Below are 17,811 nucleotides of genomic sequence, written 5' to 3' on the forward strand. Positions count from 1 at the left end.
TTTATGATGGAAATGTTCTGAATTGGGCAGTTTTGTCATTACTGGTTCATGCATTTTGTTTCATTGCCTACTGGAAAAATATTTGAACAATAAATTTAAAATGCGCTCTGTCTAACAAGTGTCCTGCTGTATTATATAAGGAATATAATTTAATAAAGTTAGGAAGGTGTCTCAAAGAACTCATGTATGTTTCTTGTTTTGTGTGCAAGGGGCCAATAATTTGAAAACAGCCCAGAGGTAATCTTTATCCACCACTGGCCAGAATAATTTTCTTTGGATGTTTTGTGGGTTTCAATGCTGTTTCAATGAATGCGAGTTTCAAGGGCAGAGAAGTATTAATGCCAAGTCTATTTTCATTGTTAGACAGTATTGCTTTGTTTAGTAGATGTCTATTAGTGTTAGTGCATTGTGCTGTAACATGTAAAAATAAAATCCAAATAATCATTGTAGAAGTAAAGCAGTATGCACACATTAGTGTTTATGGTAAATGGGAAATAGCCAGGTAGTGGGACATGGCTGCAGGGGGCTCTGGTGTCATATTTTGGTTGTCTGTTCTTCAGTTTGCGTTTGAAAGTTGGTATCCCACAATTCCACTGGAGTGGCTAGGGTTACGTAATAGTGTATGCAAATTTTATGTTAATCAGCGTACAGATTTGTACCTATTTTTCATGGGCCTTGTCCAAATTTTTGATGTTTCCAGGTTGAGAGGTATGCTGGAGGTCCAAAAAGCACATTCAATATGACCACATGGAACATTTGCTTAATCACATAACAATATAGGCCACTGAAATCCAGAACAGGCCTGAGAATTAGCGTATTTTTACGGACCACAAACAGAAATAAAATGATCTATTCATAATGTAGGAATGATGAAGTTGTGAAAGGAAAGGCGGTGAGGCATGGTATACTCAAAACGGTACAGCTCAGTACAGCTCCTCCACCACCACCACACACACACAGGAACATATCTGCTCAGAGCTTGCAAGACTGCCCCTTCCACCCAGTCTTGAAAGTCGCAGGTTTCCCCATCTTTATGCATAAAATTATCTCTGTTCTGCTAGGTGGATCTGTAACCTGCAAAAAATATTTTTCAGTGCAGGCAATATACAAGGCTGCTCTTCCACCCAGTCTTGAAAGTCATAGGTTTCCCCATCTTTCTACATAAAATTATATCTGAGAAAATATGTAACAAAGCAGGAGCAGACCGCTGACTTCGATAAAATAAGTGCAAAATAAAACAAAACAAAAGCCATTTGGACGGGGTACACTTTAATAATAAAAATTAAAAGCACATACATAAAAACGATAAGCACTTTCGCAATGCATGGATGCTTCTTCAGATCCAACACTCAGTTAAAATCATAAGACATATATAACACAATCAATTTAATTAAAACAATCAACTAAATTAAAAAAATGATCACCATTTCAGGCCTCTGGACTTCAAAGACGGTCTTAAAGGGACATTTTCATTTAATCCTATTCCCCTATTAACTGCTAACATAAAGATCCATTTTACCTCTGAACACTCTGTACGAGTTTTTGCATCACCCCCTACAGTCATAAATTTATGCGTTGAACCTTCTTTAATATGTCTTGCTAGTAATAGCATATATGTGCTCCCTAATATGGTCTCTCAAACACCTATTAGTCTTCCCAACATAATAGGAATTACAGACCTCCCACATAGCTAAATAAATCAAATGTCTCATACCACAATCTGCATGAATTACAAACTCAAAAAACTGTCCACTCAGGGAGTACACAAAACAGTTATCAGTCTTTATGTATGTACAAACATTACAAACTCCACATGGATACGTCCCTATCTTCTTTAATGCTTATTTACGTGTATTTTCATTAGCCAGAGGTTTATAATATAACATTCTTTTCAAAGAGAGAGTTTTTAAAAACAAAGCAAAGTTCACTATGTAAAACCTCCCTATACTTACAATCTGACATCAAAATCCTCCAATACTTTCTAACAGTATTACAGATAGAGCTGACATTACTTGAATACGTAAGGGACATCTGAAGATGGTTACTCCCATTATGCTCATCAGCACAAATCATATCACCTGTATTAAAGTAAGATCTGGGTCTAACATGTTTAAGTGGTACCAAATCATTCTGTACTCGTGCAATATCAGATTCAGAGTACCCTCGCTGCTGAAATTCATTCGCAAGAGTGTTAAAAGAAGCATACATATCACTGTCTCTAGTATGTAGTCTGGCATTCCTGAAAAACTGACCTTTCATAGCATTCACTTTCAACTTCTTTGGATGCACACTATGAGCATGCAACTTATTATTAACCTTACAGGGTTTTTAAACAAAATGGTATCCAGCCCATCAGCAGTCCTACAAATATGAACATCTTAAAAAAAATCAATAGAAAAAGCGGAATAATTAAAAGTAAAGCTGCAAATATTCAACAAACAAATTAAGTATATCAGTTGTTCCTGCCCACACAAAAAACACATCATCTACAAAACAACCATAGTGCAGAATGGAACCTAAAAACGAATTACAGCAATCAAATACATATAAAGCTTCCCAGTGGGTGATCACCACGTTTGTGTAACTACTGGTGCACACAGGGCTCATCACAACACCCACATTCTGAAATAAATATCTATCAACAAAAGTAAAAGCATTATTACTTACAATTAACTCCAATAAAAATAAATCAAATTAACCCTATCCACTGAGTAATCTGACCATCTACTCAAAAACTGTCTGACATAATCTATCCCAGTATCATTGGGAATCACAGTAAATAGAGAAACCACATCCATGGTTACTAGAAGATATTCTTCAACAACATTATCCTTTGACCAATATGCCAATCTCTTGAGAAAAATGTTTAGTATCCTTCAAAATTGTGTCTACACCCTCAGTTATAGGCTGAAGCTGATTGATAAAGTTTGTCACCCACCTTCTCACAGAAACTACTGGTCAGATGGGTAGGTTATATAAATCCTTATGAACCAGGAATCAGGGGGTACTCAGCCAAAAAGTATTCAAGCACTTCCTTACTAATAGCGCCTTCCATTAACAAACCATGTAAATAGTTATTTACTCTATCAATCAACTTACATACATCCAGCTTTGCACACTCAGTATACATTGTAGAATCATTCAACACTGCCAGCATACTTGTAACATAATCAGTAGTGTTCAAAACAACAACCCCCCCCCCTTTATCGGCTGGACGAATACATGTCAGTTCATCCTCTCAATTCATTTAAAGTCTTATATTGTAACCTGCTCAGGTTAAAAAATGAACCTCTATGATTCTTACTAAAAAGCTCATAAATATCATCCTGACAATCGATAAAAAACTTCAACCAATGGAGGGTTGTTAGGTACAAACTGATACAGTTTTCTAAGCTTAGCAGATAAAGCATCATTGTTACCAAACATTAATCTAAATGAAATGTTACGAATAAAAAATTTCAAATCTAACAATATGTCATGCACGCTGGACTGTCTAGCAGGTATAAATGATAAGCCTAAGTGAAGTACTTCACATTCCAGCTCAGTAAGTTCAACAGAGGAAATGTTAATAAAAAGAAGTTATGCACTCACCATAACATTCCATGTTTGTTGTCCATGATCTCGCCTTCATTCTTGCTGGTTGGGGTTTGGAACCGAGCATCTGTTCTGACTCGGCCGCATACTAAAGCTCAAGAGCTTTCACTGGCTTGAGGCTACAACCTATCCCAAGATGCCTAGTGGCTGTTCCCCAGATCTCGTTTGAAAAACTAATTACTAGGCTATGCTAACCCATAGCATAACTGTAACAGGTGCACTGCCCAAAATTGAAAAGGCATGAAGGGAATCAGACCAATTAATAGCCAATTTTGTAGTTTTCTCTCTATCCTCCAGTAAGGGGGAAGGAAGGGTGGGATGCAAGAATGAAGGCGAGATCATGGACAACAAACATGAAACGTTATGGTGAGTACATAACTTCTTTATGTTATGTTGTCCTATCTCGCCTTCATTCTTGCTGGTTGGGACAGCGTCCCCAGCACCTTCTTTCTCAGATGGCTCAAGGGAATAAGCTCTTCAGAACAGTGGAACCAAATGATGCCCTGTTCCGGGAGGCCACATATAATTTGTAATGAGTGAAAAAGGTATGAGGGTTGACCCATGTAGCAGCAGCACAAATTGAATCCAAGGGGAGTCTAGCTTGAAAAGCATTGGAAGTGGACATAGCTCTAGTTGAATGCCCTTTAAGTCTATCCAGGCAGCTGTTTATTTTGAGAGTTGTAGACATAAGTGATGGTATCTATAAGCCATTTAGATAAGGTGACTTTTGAAACTGGTTCATAGGTTAGTACTAAGCTAACTGCCCTTGCGAGCCATTTTAAGCTTAGCCAATTTTCCCTAGTGAGACTCAAACCCTGCACCTTGTGTTTGTAAGGCAAACACTGTAACCATTAGGCCACCCTCCCAACTGGAGTACCTTTCCTATTTTCTGAGAATGAAACAAACAGTTGGTCAGATTTCCTAAATTCTTTGGTCCTATGCAAGCAAAAGCGTAGCTGTCTATGTACATCCAATTGGTGAAGCTTGTATTCTGCCTTGTTGCTATGATTTGGAAAAAACACAGGTAACTCGATAGACTGATTCAAATTGGCCTCAGAGCAGACTTTGGCAGAAAGGAAGGATTTGTTCTGAGGGAAACTCTGTCTTTGTGGAAAATCAGATAGGGAGGATGGATAGACAGAGCTCTCAGTCCTGAAACAGAAAAAAGGGAGTATAGACTGCAATGTTACCATTTGGAACTTTGTTTTCTTTTCCAACTTGTTCAGTCTGCTGAGATCCAAAATTGGTCTCCAATCCCCTGTCTTTTTTGGAATTAAAAATAGCCTTGAGTAAATTCTGGATCCAATCTGGTCTGGGGACTTCTTGGTTGCCTCTTTTTCTAGCAACCTGTGAATTTCTAGGGTTGCCTGATCCCTTTGACCAGGTGGTATGTCTGGGATAGACTTCGATGGAAGGGGTGGACGAAGAAAGGAATGTAGTATCCCCTGGATATGATGGACTGTACCCACTTGTCTTGAGTCAAGTCAAGCCAGGCTTTTGGGTACAGTGATAATCTTCACCTGACTGCCTCCAGAGGTGGACAGATAGGCCTCCTTTCAGAAGCGCTGGAAGGGTCGACATGAGAACATATCTCCATCATCCTGGTTCTGTGGACCCCCCCTCTGCCACAAAGATGGCATCTTCTAGTTCCCCCTCTGACCCTAGGGAAAAATTCACCACTAGTGTCTGGTGAGGCTCCTTTAGATTTCCGGAACCACATTTTCCCACCTTTCTGACCTTTGGGATAAGGCCTAGTAGGGGAGGAAAAAATGCTCCCACGGCAGACAGAGTCTTCTAGTCCTGCTCACTCCTGGTGAGAGTCTCTTTCACTTTGGGCCTGGACAAAGATGATCCATCAAATGTGGCATCAATAAATGAAGACTTAAAGGGTTCAGCAAACTCACAAAGATGCATCCAGGAATATCTCCTCAGAGCTATTCCTGTACCTGCTGCTCTGTTCGCTCCACTGGCCACATAAGAAATGAGGCGCATGTCGGAGTTAGTAATAGAGGTTAAGGTCACAAGCTGAGAGTTTATTTTGTCAGATGCTCCCTGAGCTGTAGCACCTTGTAGGGTATCTCCTTGCTCCTTGAGGAGATCCCTCTGAAGATGAGTAAAATGGGATAAGTAATTCAGCGACCGAAGGGTAAAGGCCACTGACGAGAACATACGCTTCGCGTATCTGTCCATCGTTCAAGACTCTTTATTCGGCGGATGACTGATGCAAAAGTTTCAGCTAATTCTTTCTTGGTGGCTGCCACCACCATCATAGCATTTACTGGGACACCTTTGGTCAAAAACTGTCCGTCTTCTGGGGCTGTAATAAATTTGTATGGCCTCCTCGGAACAGGCTCCACCAACTCTGGAGAGCTCCACACTTCCCGAGTGACTACACCCAGGAGCTGGTCGAAAGGCTGAGACACCCACGCGGTGGAGGGTTGAGAACCAAATACCTCCAGGTATACCGACTCATCTTCAGAAGGGGAGAGGGTTTTCCAGCCACCTTTCTGTTTCAGGATCTCAAGGATGTCTGAAAAGGAGACATCTTCAAAAGGTGACCGGTATCCAATGTGACAGACTCAGGGGAGTCTATGCGTTTCCTCTTATACATTCTCTTCTGAGGGACCTCCTCAGGTGGATGTTCTGGGGAGGATTCAGAAGAGAGGGTTTCGCCCATTGGGGTGTCCCAGGGCATTGGTTCTCTATGCTGGGGCTAGAGGGATAGTGTAGAGGTTGACACTGGCCCTTTGGGGGGGGGGTAGCTAGAGCTGAGGGTGGAGCAGTCTCAGAGGAAAGCATGCTCCTTATCACCTCGAAGGCACCACAATCCTGATCCAAGAGAGCCTCCCACTCTGAGGAACCGGGAGATCTCCCCCGTGCCAAGGAGAATGGCTCTGAGGCCAATGTGGGAGCCGAACTCACCTGCGCTGAAGCCCAGAGTGGGAGAGTTGGATTCGACAAGCGTCTGGTTCGACTCTCCACCCCGGAATTGACGAGGGAGACTCAGCCCCCAGACCCCTCCAGGGATGACAATATGGAAGTGGTCAGAGCGGAGATTGGCACAGCAACTCCGGGAATGGATTTTGGGTCTGAGGGTTCAACCACTAAGACTTCCAGGCACTCTGGCTCCGAACTCGACTGAGTCGGAGGAGGAACCGAAAGTATAGAGGATATTGGGGTTGGCTCCACGACTGTCTGGGCTGGACTGGAGAGAATTTTTGCCAAGGCCGGTGTATGAAGCAACCTTCTAACCACCCGCTCCACATAATCATCTGAAAGGCTCCTGTTTGACTGAGAGGAATGGGAAGATTTGTGGCTACCTGCCACTGACTGTAGTAAAGGAGACTGTGGCACCAAACGAATCAGTTCCAGGGACAGTGACCAGCTCCTTTTTTGACTGCTCGATGGTTCTGAAACTACCAGTGGAACTGACGTAGCTTTTTCCTTTTTGGAACTGATGGATTTTGGCTCCGAAGAACTCAATTTCTCAAGTCTCTTAGATGGCTCAGAGGCTGGAGCCAAAGTAGTTTTGGGTGATTTGTCCAAATGTTTGGAGGCCTAAGTCCCTTCAACAGCTTAGTCAAAAGACCCCTTTAGCAAGCCCCTTAGAATAAGCTTATTTTCCTGCTCCTGCAGGACCATTGAGCTAAACCCATGGCAAATAGAACAGGAGTCCTGCAGGTAGACTGCACCTAAGCAGTGCACACAACTAGTGTGATCATCAGTAAGTGACATTTTTTGTGTACACGAGTCACATTTCTTGAAACCAGACTGCTTGGTCTCCTTAGACATCCTGACTCTGACACTTTAAAAACAATCGGTAGAGAAATGTACTAGTCAGTTAAATCACACTCAAGTACGAAGAATTATACTATCCTACACAAACAGTGACTAACAGTGTAAGGATACAATTAGCAGTGCAAGACACCAGGTCAGTTAAATCTCACTGAAAGGCAAAGAACTACACTAGCCTACAAAAAATAAATAAATCTCAAAATGCACTCCCTCGAGGCACTCCTTAAAATAGAAAATATCGATATCTGTGCAGTGACTGAGACCTGGTTCAAGGCTCTAGAAAGTACCCCTGCATTACCAGGCTATAACTCATCCCACACTTTTCGGCCACTTAACCTGGACCGGAACACCAAAGGCGGAGCTGTGTCCATATTCATTAAGGATATCCACACCTCCAGGCTAGTTGCTCAGCATAATGCATCCAAGGTTATCCAAGTGCAATTAACTCTGGCCATACTGCAGTCCAAATTGTAGTTTGCTACAGATCCCCCACCATACCCCAGGATTCCCAAGTCTCTTTTCTTGATATACTGGAAAATATTAGGGTTCAACCAAACACCCTAATAATGGGCAATTTCAACTACTCCACCATTAACTGGGAAAACTACTCATGTACCAACTCCTTTGCTCAACGCTTTTTGGAATTCATAAATTCCAATGCCCTGGATCAACTTATCCACACCCCCACCAGGGGCAACAATATCCTAGACCTAGTCATTACCAACATGAGTGACTGGTGTTCCACACCTGAAGTCAACTCTTTATGGTCATATCCAACCATAATCTAATCACCCTAGATATCCACATCCTGCCCCCACTCCCCATTAAGGAAACCATAGTAAAACATTTCTCCAAAGCCAACTTCATGCTTCTTAAGACAGAAGTGGCGAACTTCATGACACCCATGCAGATGGACAATACAGTTACGACTGCTGAATCCTACACAAATGCACTCTATAAGCACTTACACGAGTGCATGGATCGTGCCATCCCAAACAGAACTAAGATGCTATCCTCCAAAAAAAAGGAAGCCAATTTAGTGGTCCCCTGCCATAAACAAACTCTACAACAGAAGGAAGAAACTGTTGCAAAAGAGAGTAAAATCCCATGAGTGGAGGAGCTCCCTGGTCAGCCTCAGTATGAAGCTGAAATCCCTTATAAGATCCTCCAAAGCTAGCTATGAAAACAAAATCACCACTGATTCTAGGGACAACCACAAAGCATTCTATAGCTATGTCAAGAATATCAATGGCAACACCCAGATCTGCTCTGAGTTACAGCACAACGGCACGAAAATTACTGAACCAACTGATATTGCCAACATCCTGGCAGATAGGTTCAGTGCTAACTTTGCCCCCCTCTCACCCACTAAAGGGCCCATATCTATACAGGAAGAATGCAGAGTCCCTGTAGTCACACCTATGCAGGTAAAAGCTGCACTCTCTAAAGCCAAAAACACAGCACCCATGGGACCGGACAACATCCCAGGCTGCGTTTTACATGAACTCCAGAATTAACTGACTCCCCACCTAAGCACCATGTTCAATCATAGCCTCACGTCAGGCTTTGTGCCCACTGAATGGTGCACAGCAACAGTTATCCCACTCCACAAAGGGGGAGCAACCACTGATCCCGGGAACTATCGCCCTATTAGCCTGATGAGCCTGGTCTGTAAGGCCATGGTACATATCATCATGGAACACATAAACAAAGACATTGGTAACCTCCAAACTCTGGACCCCACCCAGTTTGGGTTTGTGAATGGCAGATCATACCTCCTGAACCTGATCGACTTCTTTCAGGCAGTCATCAAAGCTGCAGACGAGGGTAAGGTGATTCACACAGCCTATCTTGACCTCGCCAAGACTTTCAACACCATCCCCCATTACGGAATTATAGCTAAACTTACTAAACTAGGTATAAATCCCTACGTCACAAGATGGGTTGCCAACTGGCTCACTGACAGAACCCACACTGTAAAAGTTGCAGACTTAAGTGGAGTACCACAGGGTTCAGTCCTGGGACCTCTCCTGTTTGGTATCTACTTCTCTGAAGTACAGGCTAACACAGAAGGCCTTTGGCTAACGAAGTTCGCAGATGACTGCAAACTAGGAGCCATAGCTGAGTCCCCAAATGATGTGGACATCCTACAGAAGGGCCTCACTGAGACAGATGCCTGGTGTCAGAGCCATGGCCTTAAGCTCAATGCCAAAAAGTACATTGTCAACCCATTTGGTAAAAACTCTGTACCCATGAACTACCACATAGGCAGCAGTCTACTTAACGCCGAATGTGTGATAAGAAACCTTGGGACCCAGGTGGACAGTAGTCTCTCCTTTGATAATCACATCACCACAGTAGTCAGGAAATCCTTCTACATGGCACACCTCATCACAAAAGGGTTCTCATCAAGGAAAAAAAGAGGTCATTGTTCCCCTCTACTCGGCACTCAGACCCATTATAGAGTACAATGCCCCTTTTGGAATGTACCTGACAAGACATCTGCAGCAGCTGGAAAGGCCACAGAAGTACCTCACAAAGAGGATTACTGGCCTCAAACAGATGCTCTACACTGACCATCTCAAAAAACTCCAGCTTTACTCTGTAGATTATTGCCTACTCTGAGGTGATTTCTGCCTAAAATATAAAGCTATGTCAAACCCAGAGATGTTGGACATGCCACACCTAAAGAAATCCCAATCCCTCTGAGCTACACGCTCTAGTGAAGTAAACCTTGTCACCACAATAAACAGGACATGCTGGAGGGATAGATTCCTGTCCCAGAAACTTCCCATACTCTGGAACAAACTACCCATCTATGTCAAGCAAAGTTCCTCATTAGCACTCTTCAAGAAAAATCTTGATGAGTGGATGGGAAATAGGAAATACACCCCGAGGAGCACTTCTGTGGCTCTGTTCGACAGGGGCACAGGAATACAACTTTCTTAGGTGGCGTAAGACAGGGAACCTTGTTGGCTAGGCTTACTTAGGCCCTTGGGCCGATAGCCTAGTACCTACCTATGAACCTAATATGACTAATCAAAGTAGAAACAACAAACTGTTTCTTTTTTACTTTTATTTTTTAGGGAAAAAAAGGAAGCTGGAAAAGTTAGAGGAGGGTCTCTGACTTAAACGACGCACTCCCCTAACCTGAGGAGATGCCTCTAACTTAAACGGCGAAGAAAGAAAAAGGGAGGAACCCTCTAACAAAAACGGGCTAGGAAAAGGAAGAAGGGAATCTTCTAACTTAAACGGATTCCTCAGAAGGGCAGCGCTAGACAGAAGCCTATAAAAACGATGGCCAACTTAAAGTCAGCAAACAAGAACGGAAGGACTTTTCCTCAGAAAACAAGGGACACACTAGCTATAGAGATAGAAAAAGATATTCTACTACTATTTTTTAAGCAATAATGTCATAAATATAAGCCAGCGAAGTGCAATCCCGAAGGTGCAAGCGGCAAATGAGATCTGGGGAGCAGCTGCTGGGCATCTTGGGATAGGTTGTAGCCTCAAGCCAGTGAAAGCTCTCGAGCTTTAGTATGCAGCCAAGTCGGAACCGATACTTGGTTCCGAACCCCAACCAGCAAGAATGAAGGTGAGATAGGACAACATAACATTTAAGTTCTTGGAACAGTAGGTCCCAGCTCTAACTGTCCCAATAGTTGTAGTTTCTTTTGTCCAAACCTGTTCCTGCTCCTCAATCTTCTCACTTCCTGTTTCTCCATATTTACTTGCACCAGCACTGGCAGAAGTAAACATAAAAAAGGCTGATTGGACGTACACATTACCTCCTACCGCTGAACCAGGGAAATTCAAAGTTTCAGAAGCACTCCAAATGAAATACATAATCAACAGAGCCAACATCACCATTCATCTTTTGCTTGGATCCTATATTATCAGACTGTAAACCAAAGCTCTGCATATGTGGAGCAGACCCATCAGTAATATAAATACTGTTGTCTTTATTTGAAACAATTCTCATAGCAGTTGATGCTGAAAAAAGTCCCTTGCCGATTTCCCCTACTGTATGAGCATCACTCTGCCCGGTCTTTTCAGTTCTCAGCCATGAGAAAATTCTCCCTTAATGAAAATCAGCAATGTCCCTTAATAGTGCGTTGCAAAAGCATTTATCTTTTTTATGTATGTGGTTTTCATTTTTATTATTAAAGTGTACCCCATCCAAGTGGCTTTTGTTTCGTTTTATTTTACAAAATGATCTCTGTTCTGCTAAGTGGATTTGCAGCCTAAAAAAAATATTTTTCAGTTCAGACAGTATACAAGACTGCCGCTAAGTAATCTGCTAAAACTATCTATACCACTACACTTGCAGCCAGTGAAAATGCTTAAAGAAAAAAGAGCACTTTTTATTTTAATGTACTTCAGGTTTGTTAAAGCCATTTTACTTTAATACATACAGCTTTCTTGCCCATGAGCAATTGTTTTTAAACTTTCTCTGCTCCACTATCCTGATAAGTTATTCACATTATTTTAGCAAAACACACTGCTATTTAAACATTCCCTTACCTCCATTATCACTGATAGCCCATCTGTGAGGGGTTCTAACCCACTCTGTTCCCTCTTGCTACAGTTAGGCTCACTATCCTACCCTAAATTCCTCTCAACTCCTCCTTATCTAAATTTATACTAAACATATCACTTTCCTACTAGCCTCACCAATCCCCTGTACTATATTATCATCCAACAGACTTCATTCAAACCCTTTACAATCGTATGTCACATTCCCTCCACACTTATTCTTCTCTACCTCCTCACGTAATTTACTCTTCTCTATTGTTCCAGCCTTACAATCTTTTCTTTTATTCTTCTTTTACTCCTTGTACAATAATTTCATCCTCCTCAGCAAGTCTTCCAATACTACTTTTCCTTTCATAATATTGAAGAAAAACTTACATACACAAAACCTTTTATTATACACATCACCCACTTAATCATTCACCTAAAACTTCCTTTAATTCACAAATTCACCCTACCAAACCACGGCATATTCTACATTTCTCTAACTAACTGTACTCTCTTAACCCTTCTCTGTCTCCATAATAAGGGACCACCCTACTCTGGAATCTCCAGCAAGCCATTTCTACTCTCATCTGGTTTTCTCCTCATCATCCTCCCTTCTCCTTTAAAATCTTTTCATTCAACTATAACCTCCTCTTAACTACTCCATAGGCCTATCTACCATGTTATCCTTCTGCATCTTCATGTCTCTACCATTCATTTTATGTCACCTTACTATTTTCCATGTTACTCTTACACTTTATTCAAACACACTGCCAGCCACCCTACCTATTCTCAGGCTAAACCCTCTTTCAAATCTATTTTCTCATGTTTATTTAATGTCCAAAAAACAATCCACAGATGGTGTTAGCTGTTTATTCGTACCAAACAAGCATCTGGTACCTTGGCATATTGCCTTCAAGGATAGCCTCGTTGGCTTATTCAGTTGAAACGCTCTCTAAGAAGAGTGTTTCTTTTGAGAACTTGGATTATGTCAATGCTTCAGGTTCCTCTCATTTTTCTTCAGGGGCCAACAACAACATTTTGCCACTGAAAAGACAACCAACGCAAGGGTCGGAAGAATGGAAGAAAAGGCAAGAGACACTAAGATGTTTTGATATATGACTTTGAAAATGTCCGAACCTGCTTATAATAATGAGGAGTTTAAGCCTGATATTTTGGATGTAGAGTCATTTGAAAATGAAGTAGACAATTCATTGATGAATATGTCGATTAATTGCTATGATGAACATGAAAACATAAATCAATATATGTTTGACACTAACTATTCTAGATTTCTTGTTCCCTTATTAGATGTTAAAAGTCACTTTATGCCCCCCAAATAGTCAACAGCTGTTAGTCTTTTTGAACAGGTGTTACTGAAGAATGTTGAATTTGCCTATAGTAATTTTGTAAAGTACCAAGTTTAACGAATTGAGGAAATTAAGAACATGTTTGAGGGACTTGGTCTTTAAGGAGGTCGATAAAGGGGGAACTTGGGTCATTATGTCGAGAAAACAATACGATGGGATGGTTTGTGAATTATTGGACAAAGAAGAAGATTATATAGTGTTGTCCAGTAATGTGTAAATGAATATAACAGTGAGTTGAGTGAGATTTTGGAAAGAGGCGAAAGGTTAAATTTGTTATCAGGAGATGATGTTAAAAAAATTGATAATTAAGGATCCTTATGACCCTCACTTTTATGCCATACCCAAACTACACAAAAATTTGACCCCCCCCCCCTCCCCCCCTGGGAGACCAATTGTCTCTGGCATCCACTCTTTTGTGTACAACATGGCAATTTTCATAGATTCTGTGTTGAAGGAATATTTATCTAGGATATCTTCTCATGTGAAAAATACCCAGGACCTATGTAAGATTATTTCTAACATTAAGTGGCAGGGTGACTACTATTGGGCTACAGTAGATGTCAGTTCTTTATATACATCGATGCAGCACAAGTATGGTCTGGAAGCAGTCCAGGATGTGATGGGTGAAGGCCCAAAGACAGCTTTTGTCATTAGATTATTGGAGTTCTGTTTAACTCACAACTATTATAAGTGTAACAACAGGATATATTTACAGAAAAAAGGTACAGCAATGGGTGTGTCGTATGGACCCAGTTATGTTGTGTTATACATGGGCTTTTTTGTAAAATTGTTCATGTATAATACTAAACTTCGGAAGACAAAAGTAATATGCTACAAGAGATTTACCAATGATCTCTTTTTTGTCTGTAAGGGCCAGCCATCAGAGTTTGAAGATTTTTATTTCTGAATTAAACACAAACTTTCATGGACTAATGTTTACCTTGGTTATGGGCAATATCCAAATAAAATTTTTGGATGTTGAATTTTATGTAGGGAACGACTATACTATTCAGGAACAACTTTTGTTCACAGAAACTATGCATCCCCCACATTTATTGAATTCACTTCCAGTAGGAGAAACGCCTGATGAAGCATGTAAGGAGGATTTTCTCTTACAGAGTAGGGACAGGTTGATACAAAGGGGTTATTATAAGATCTTGTTGGATGAAGCAGTGTACCAGATATTATTTGGTGAAAAGCAATATTAGGAGAAAAGAATATGTAAGTAGTAATCAGTTATTATTTGTATCTAAATACTCACAATTTTCTAACATAATGAGAAGTTTGATACATGAATTATGGCATATTGTGTGTTTAGATCACACAGTGGGTGATTTATTTCCAGGGTTAATAAGGTTTTCCTATGGGAGATACCTTAATATGAAGGAACTGCTTAATAGACCACTTTGGAATAATGAATCTATTAAGGTTGGCATGTATATTTGTGGGAGATGTAAGGTTTGTAAAAAAATCTGCCAGGCACTTTAATTAATGGCAAGAAATTTGAAAACAACAGATTTTCTTGCAATTCGTGCAGAGTTGTGTATATAATAGGTTGTGGATGCAACCCAACCAAGTGGTACATTGGTCAAACTAAGAGGGCAGTAAAAGTTCGAATTCTAGAACATTTGGGAGATATCAGAAATCAGAATTATAATAGTCGAGTGGGAGAACATTTTTGCAGGTTTCATGGGGGTAATAATAATACATTTGTTTTTAGTGTACTTGCCAGCCCTTATAATATTAGAGGTGGTGATCTTAAGTACAGGCTACATAGCTTGGAAAGCAGATGAATTTTAAACTATGGTACTTTATACCCTAGGGGTCTAAATTTGGAGGCAAATATTATGACTGTATAAATGTCATGATATCGTGACAATTTCATATTGTTGATATGTTTGATGTGTAGCAGGATTTATTTGAATAGTCCCTTTAATATTTAAATGTATATAATTATTTAACTGGATAATGATGAGGTGTTTCCAATGGTTCACTTGGTATACAAATATGTTGGTGCATGTTAATTATTCTTGAAGGAGATATGCCGAGGTACCAGATGCTTGTTTGGTACAAAAAAACAGCTAACACCATCTGTGGATTGTTTTTGCTTTTTATTATACCAGCATTGCTCAGTTTTTGTAGTTATTTAATGTCCAACCTATTCACCTTTTCAAATACAAAACATATAAGCATTCAGTTCACTTTGACATAACCTGGAATAAATTCATATACTTTATGAAAAAACTAATCCTAATCCTAATCCTTTCTTCTCTAAAATTACTCTTTGTGGTGACATCCATCCCAACCTTGGCCCCTCAGCTTTATCCATTCCACAATCCTCTGTCCCTAAATCCTATACAACACCCACAAAACATTTCCTTACTTCAATTACCATTCATAGTATTCTAAACAAAGTTAAAGACCTACAAGCATGGTTTCTTCAATACTTACTAAATATTACTGTCATTACCAAAACATGGCTAAAACCCATTATAAAAGATTTTCTGTCCCCTGGCTACAATATAATTTGAAGCGACAGACTATACAAAAAAGGGAGAGTTGTTGCAGTTGTATATAATAACAAAGTCCCCCAAAACTAACATATCGACTTCTTTTCTCTCTTCTCAATGTTAATAAACATAAGAAGCTCTGTAGTTGCCCTCTACATGCTACCAAGTAATAATATTAGCTTATTAGAAGAATTTGTTTGCTGGATAACTACAAATATTACTACTGAAACCATCTTGGGCAATGCTAAAGTTGACTGGTTATCTGTGACATCTAATACCACAACTACTACTCTTAACTTATAGAGGTTCAAACAGCTGATCCCTTCACCTACTCAGCTCAACAAACGGAATCATAAAAATTCTATCCTTAATTGGACAATTGTCTCTGGCCCATCAAGTATACTATCTCAGGGGTTCTACCTGATTCTCTCAGTAACCATCACCCTATATTCACCAATAAAGAAATTACCCACCAGCTAAAAAAGAATCAATACAGAAATACCCAAAATCTTTCTAACTTACATCCTGATACACTAAAATAATCTGCTAAAATATGTCAAATGGTCTCTACTCAAACCCTACCTCTAGGTAAACCTGTCAACAAATTATCTTGCTGAGCGCCGTTTGTGCCTGATGGAGAGTAATTCTTAAACAATCTGAATTACAGAGCTACACAAGTATATTTTTTGCACTTTATCTAATTGTTCAGTGTTTCTTATCAGCACTGCACTGGTTGTATTTGCTTATCAGTACTGCATTATTTTTTATTTGTGTAACAGTTCTGCACTAGTTTACTGCACTGTTTTTATTTATGTGTTTGACTGAATTATTTACTTTTCTGTCTCTCCATTTATATAATTGCTGATCTGTGGTTGAATTTTTATATAGTTTGTGGCTTTTGCTGTTGCCCACCCCTACTATAAATTTGATAAGGGACACTCCTTCCAGTCCCATCTCATTAGCTCATTCTACCTAATACAGAAATCATTTGGGAAGCTCAAATCCCTTAGCTCCTTAACCTTGAATTTTCTTCTGTTCCTCTCTTCCTTTCCACTTTACTAACAAAAAAAAAAAAACACTTTATTCAACTTCTTTTACTGCATTTGTGTTTCCTCTTCCTGCACCATTACTTCATCTTGCTTTTTCTGCTATTTGTTGCGGCTTGTTCTCTAAAGAGTTCAATTGCATCTTTTTGATTGCATTTGTTACTGCTTGTTTACAGCCTGCTTAAATTGTAAGTGTTATTTCTAAGCCTCTTAGTTTTGGTTTAAGCACTTGGGCTTTAGGCAGTAAAAATGAGCACACCCACCAGAGCAAATACCTCTCCGCTGATCTTTAAACAATATATACTAAATCCAAGAGCAAAAAACTGTGAGAGGCAACCAATGGACGTGCAATAATCCAGTCTTGTAGTTAAAAATATGTTATAAGTCTTTAATTACATGCACAAGGTAAGAGCTTTCACTAACCGCTTCTTCAGACCATTTTTTTAAGGCTGATATAAATAAAAAGAAAATAATACAGTACTAAACCTGTTGTACTTACCCATCCCCTTTTCCTGGTGCTGGTGGCAGTACTCTCACAGACCCATGACGTAAAGGAACTTTAGGAGACTTTGAAGGCGTTGAGCTTGTTGTGTCTGTTGCACTGTCAGAGGATTCTGGTCGCTTACGCAGCTGAAAGAGAGGGATATTGATGAGTGTGTAAACAGGCTAAATGTAAAAGGAAAAAGCAGAACAAAACAAAGAATATTATATATAATACTGATATCAACAAATACTCTCCAACATGGATAACTAAATACAAGTGAAACGATTGGAAATGTACTCAGAAATTCCATAGAATTAACTGTCCTTATGTTGCCCTACTATTCTTGCAGATCAGTATGAACACCTTCACTATATGTTCGCTACATTAAAAAATTGTACAATGTTTATTAAATGTGTATTATGTATATTCAGTGGGATGCTGCTGTACTGCACTATAAGGAGAGAGCACCTTGTAATATCACTGCCTGTCTATAC

General features: G+C 40.0%; 1 protein-coding gene across 2 annotated transcripts in view; it reads right to left on the minus strand.

Moving 5' to 3' along the window:
- KIAA1671 (KIAA1671 ortholog) overlaps nt 1–17,811 on the minus strand; it is a 2,688,721-nt gene that overhangs the window by 42,241 nt on the left and 2,628,669 nt on the right. For both annotated transcript variants that reach the window (XM_044068487.1, XM_044068488.1), the window contains exon 12: nt 17,333–17,463. In XM_044068487.1, the coding sequence (XP_043924422.1) occupies nt 17,333–17,463 (131 nt within the window). The remainder of the gene's footprint in view (nt 1–17,332; nt 17,464–17,811) is intronic.

Source organism: Protopterus annectens, chromosome 4.part0 (genome assembly GCF_019279795.1).
Source record: "Protopterus annectens isolate FY-2018-M chromosome 4.part0, PAN1.0, whole genome shotgun sequence".
Lineage (NCBI taxonomy): Eukaryota > Metazoa > Chordata > Ceratodontiformes > Protopteridae > Protopterus > Protopterus annectens.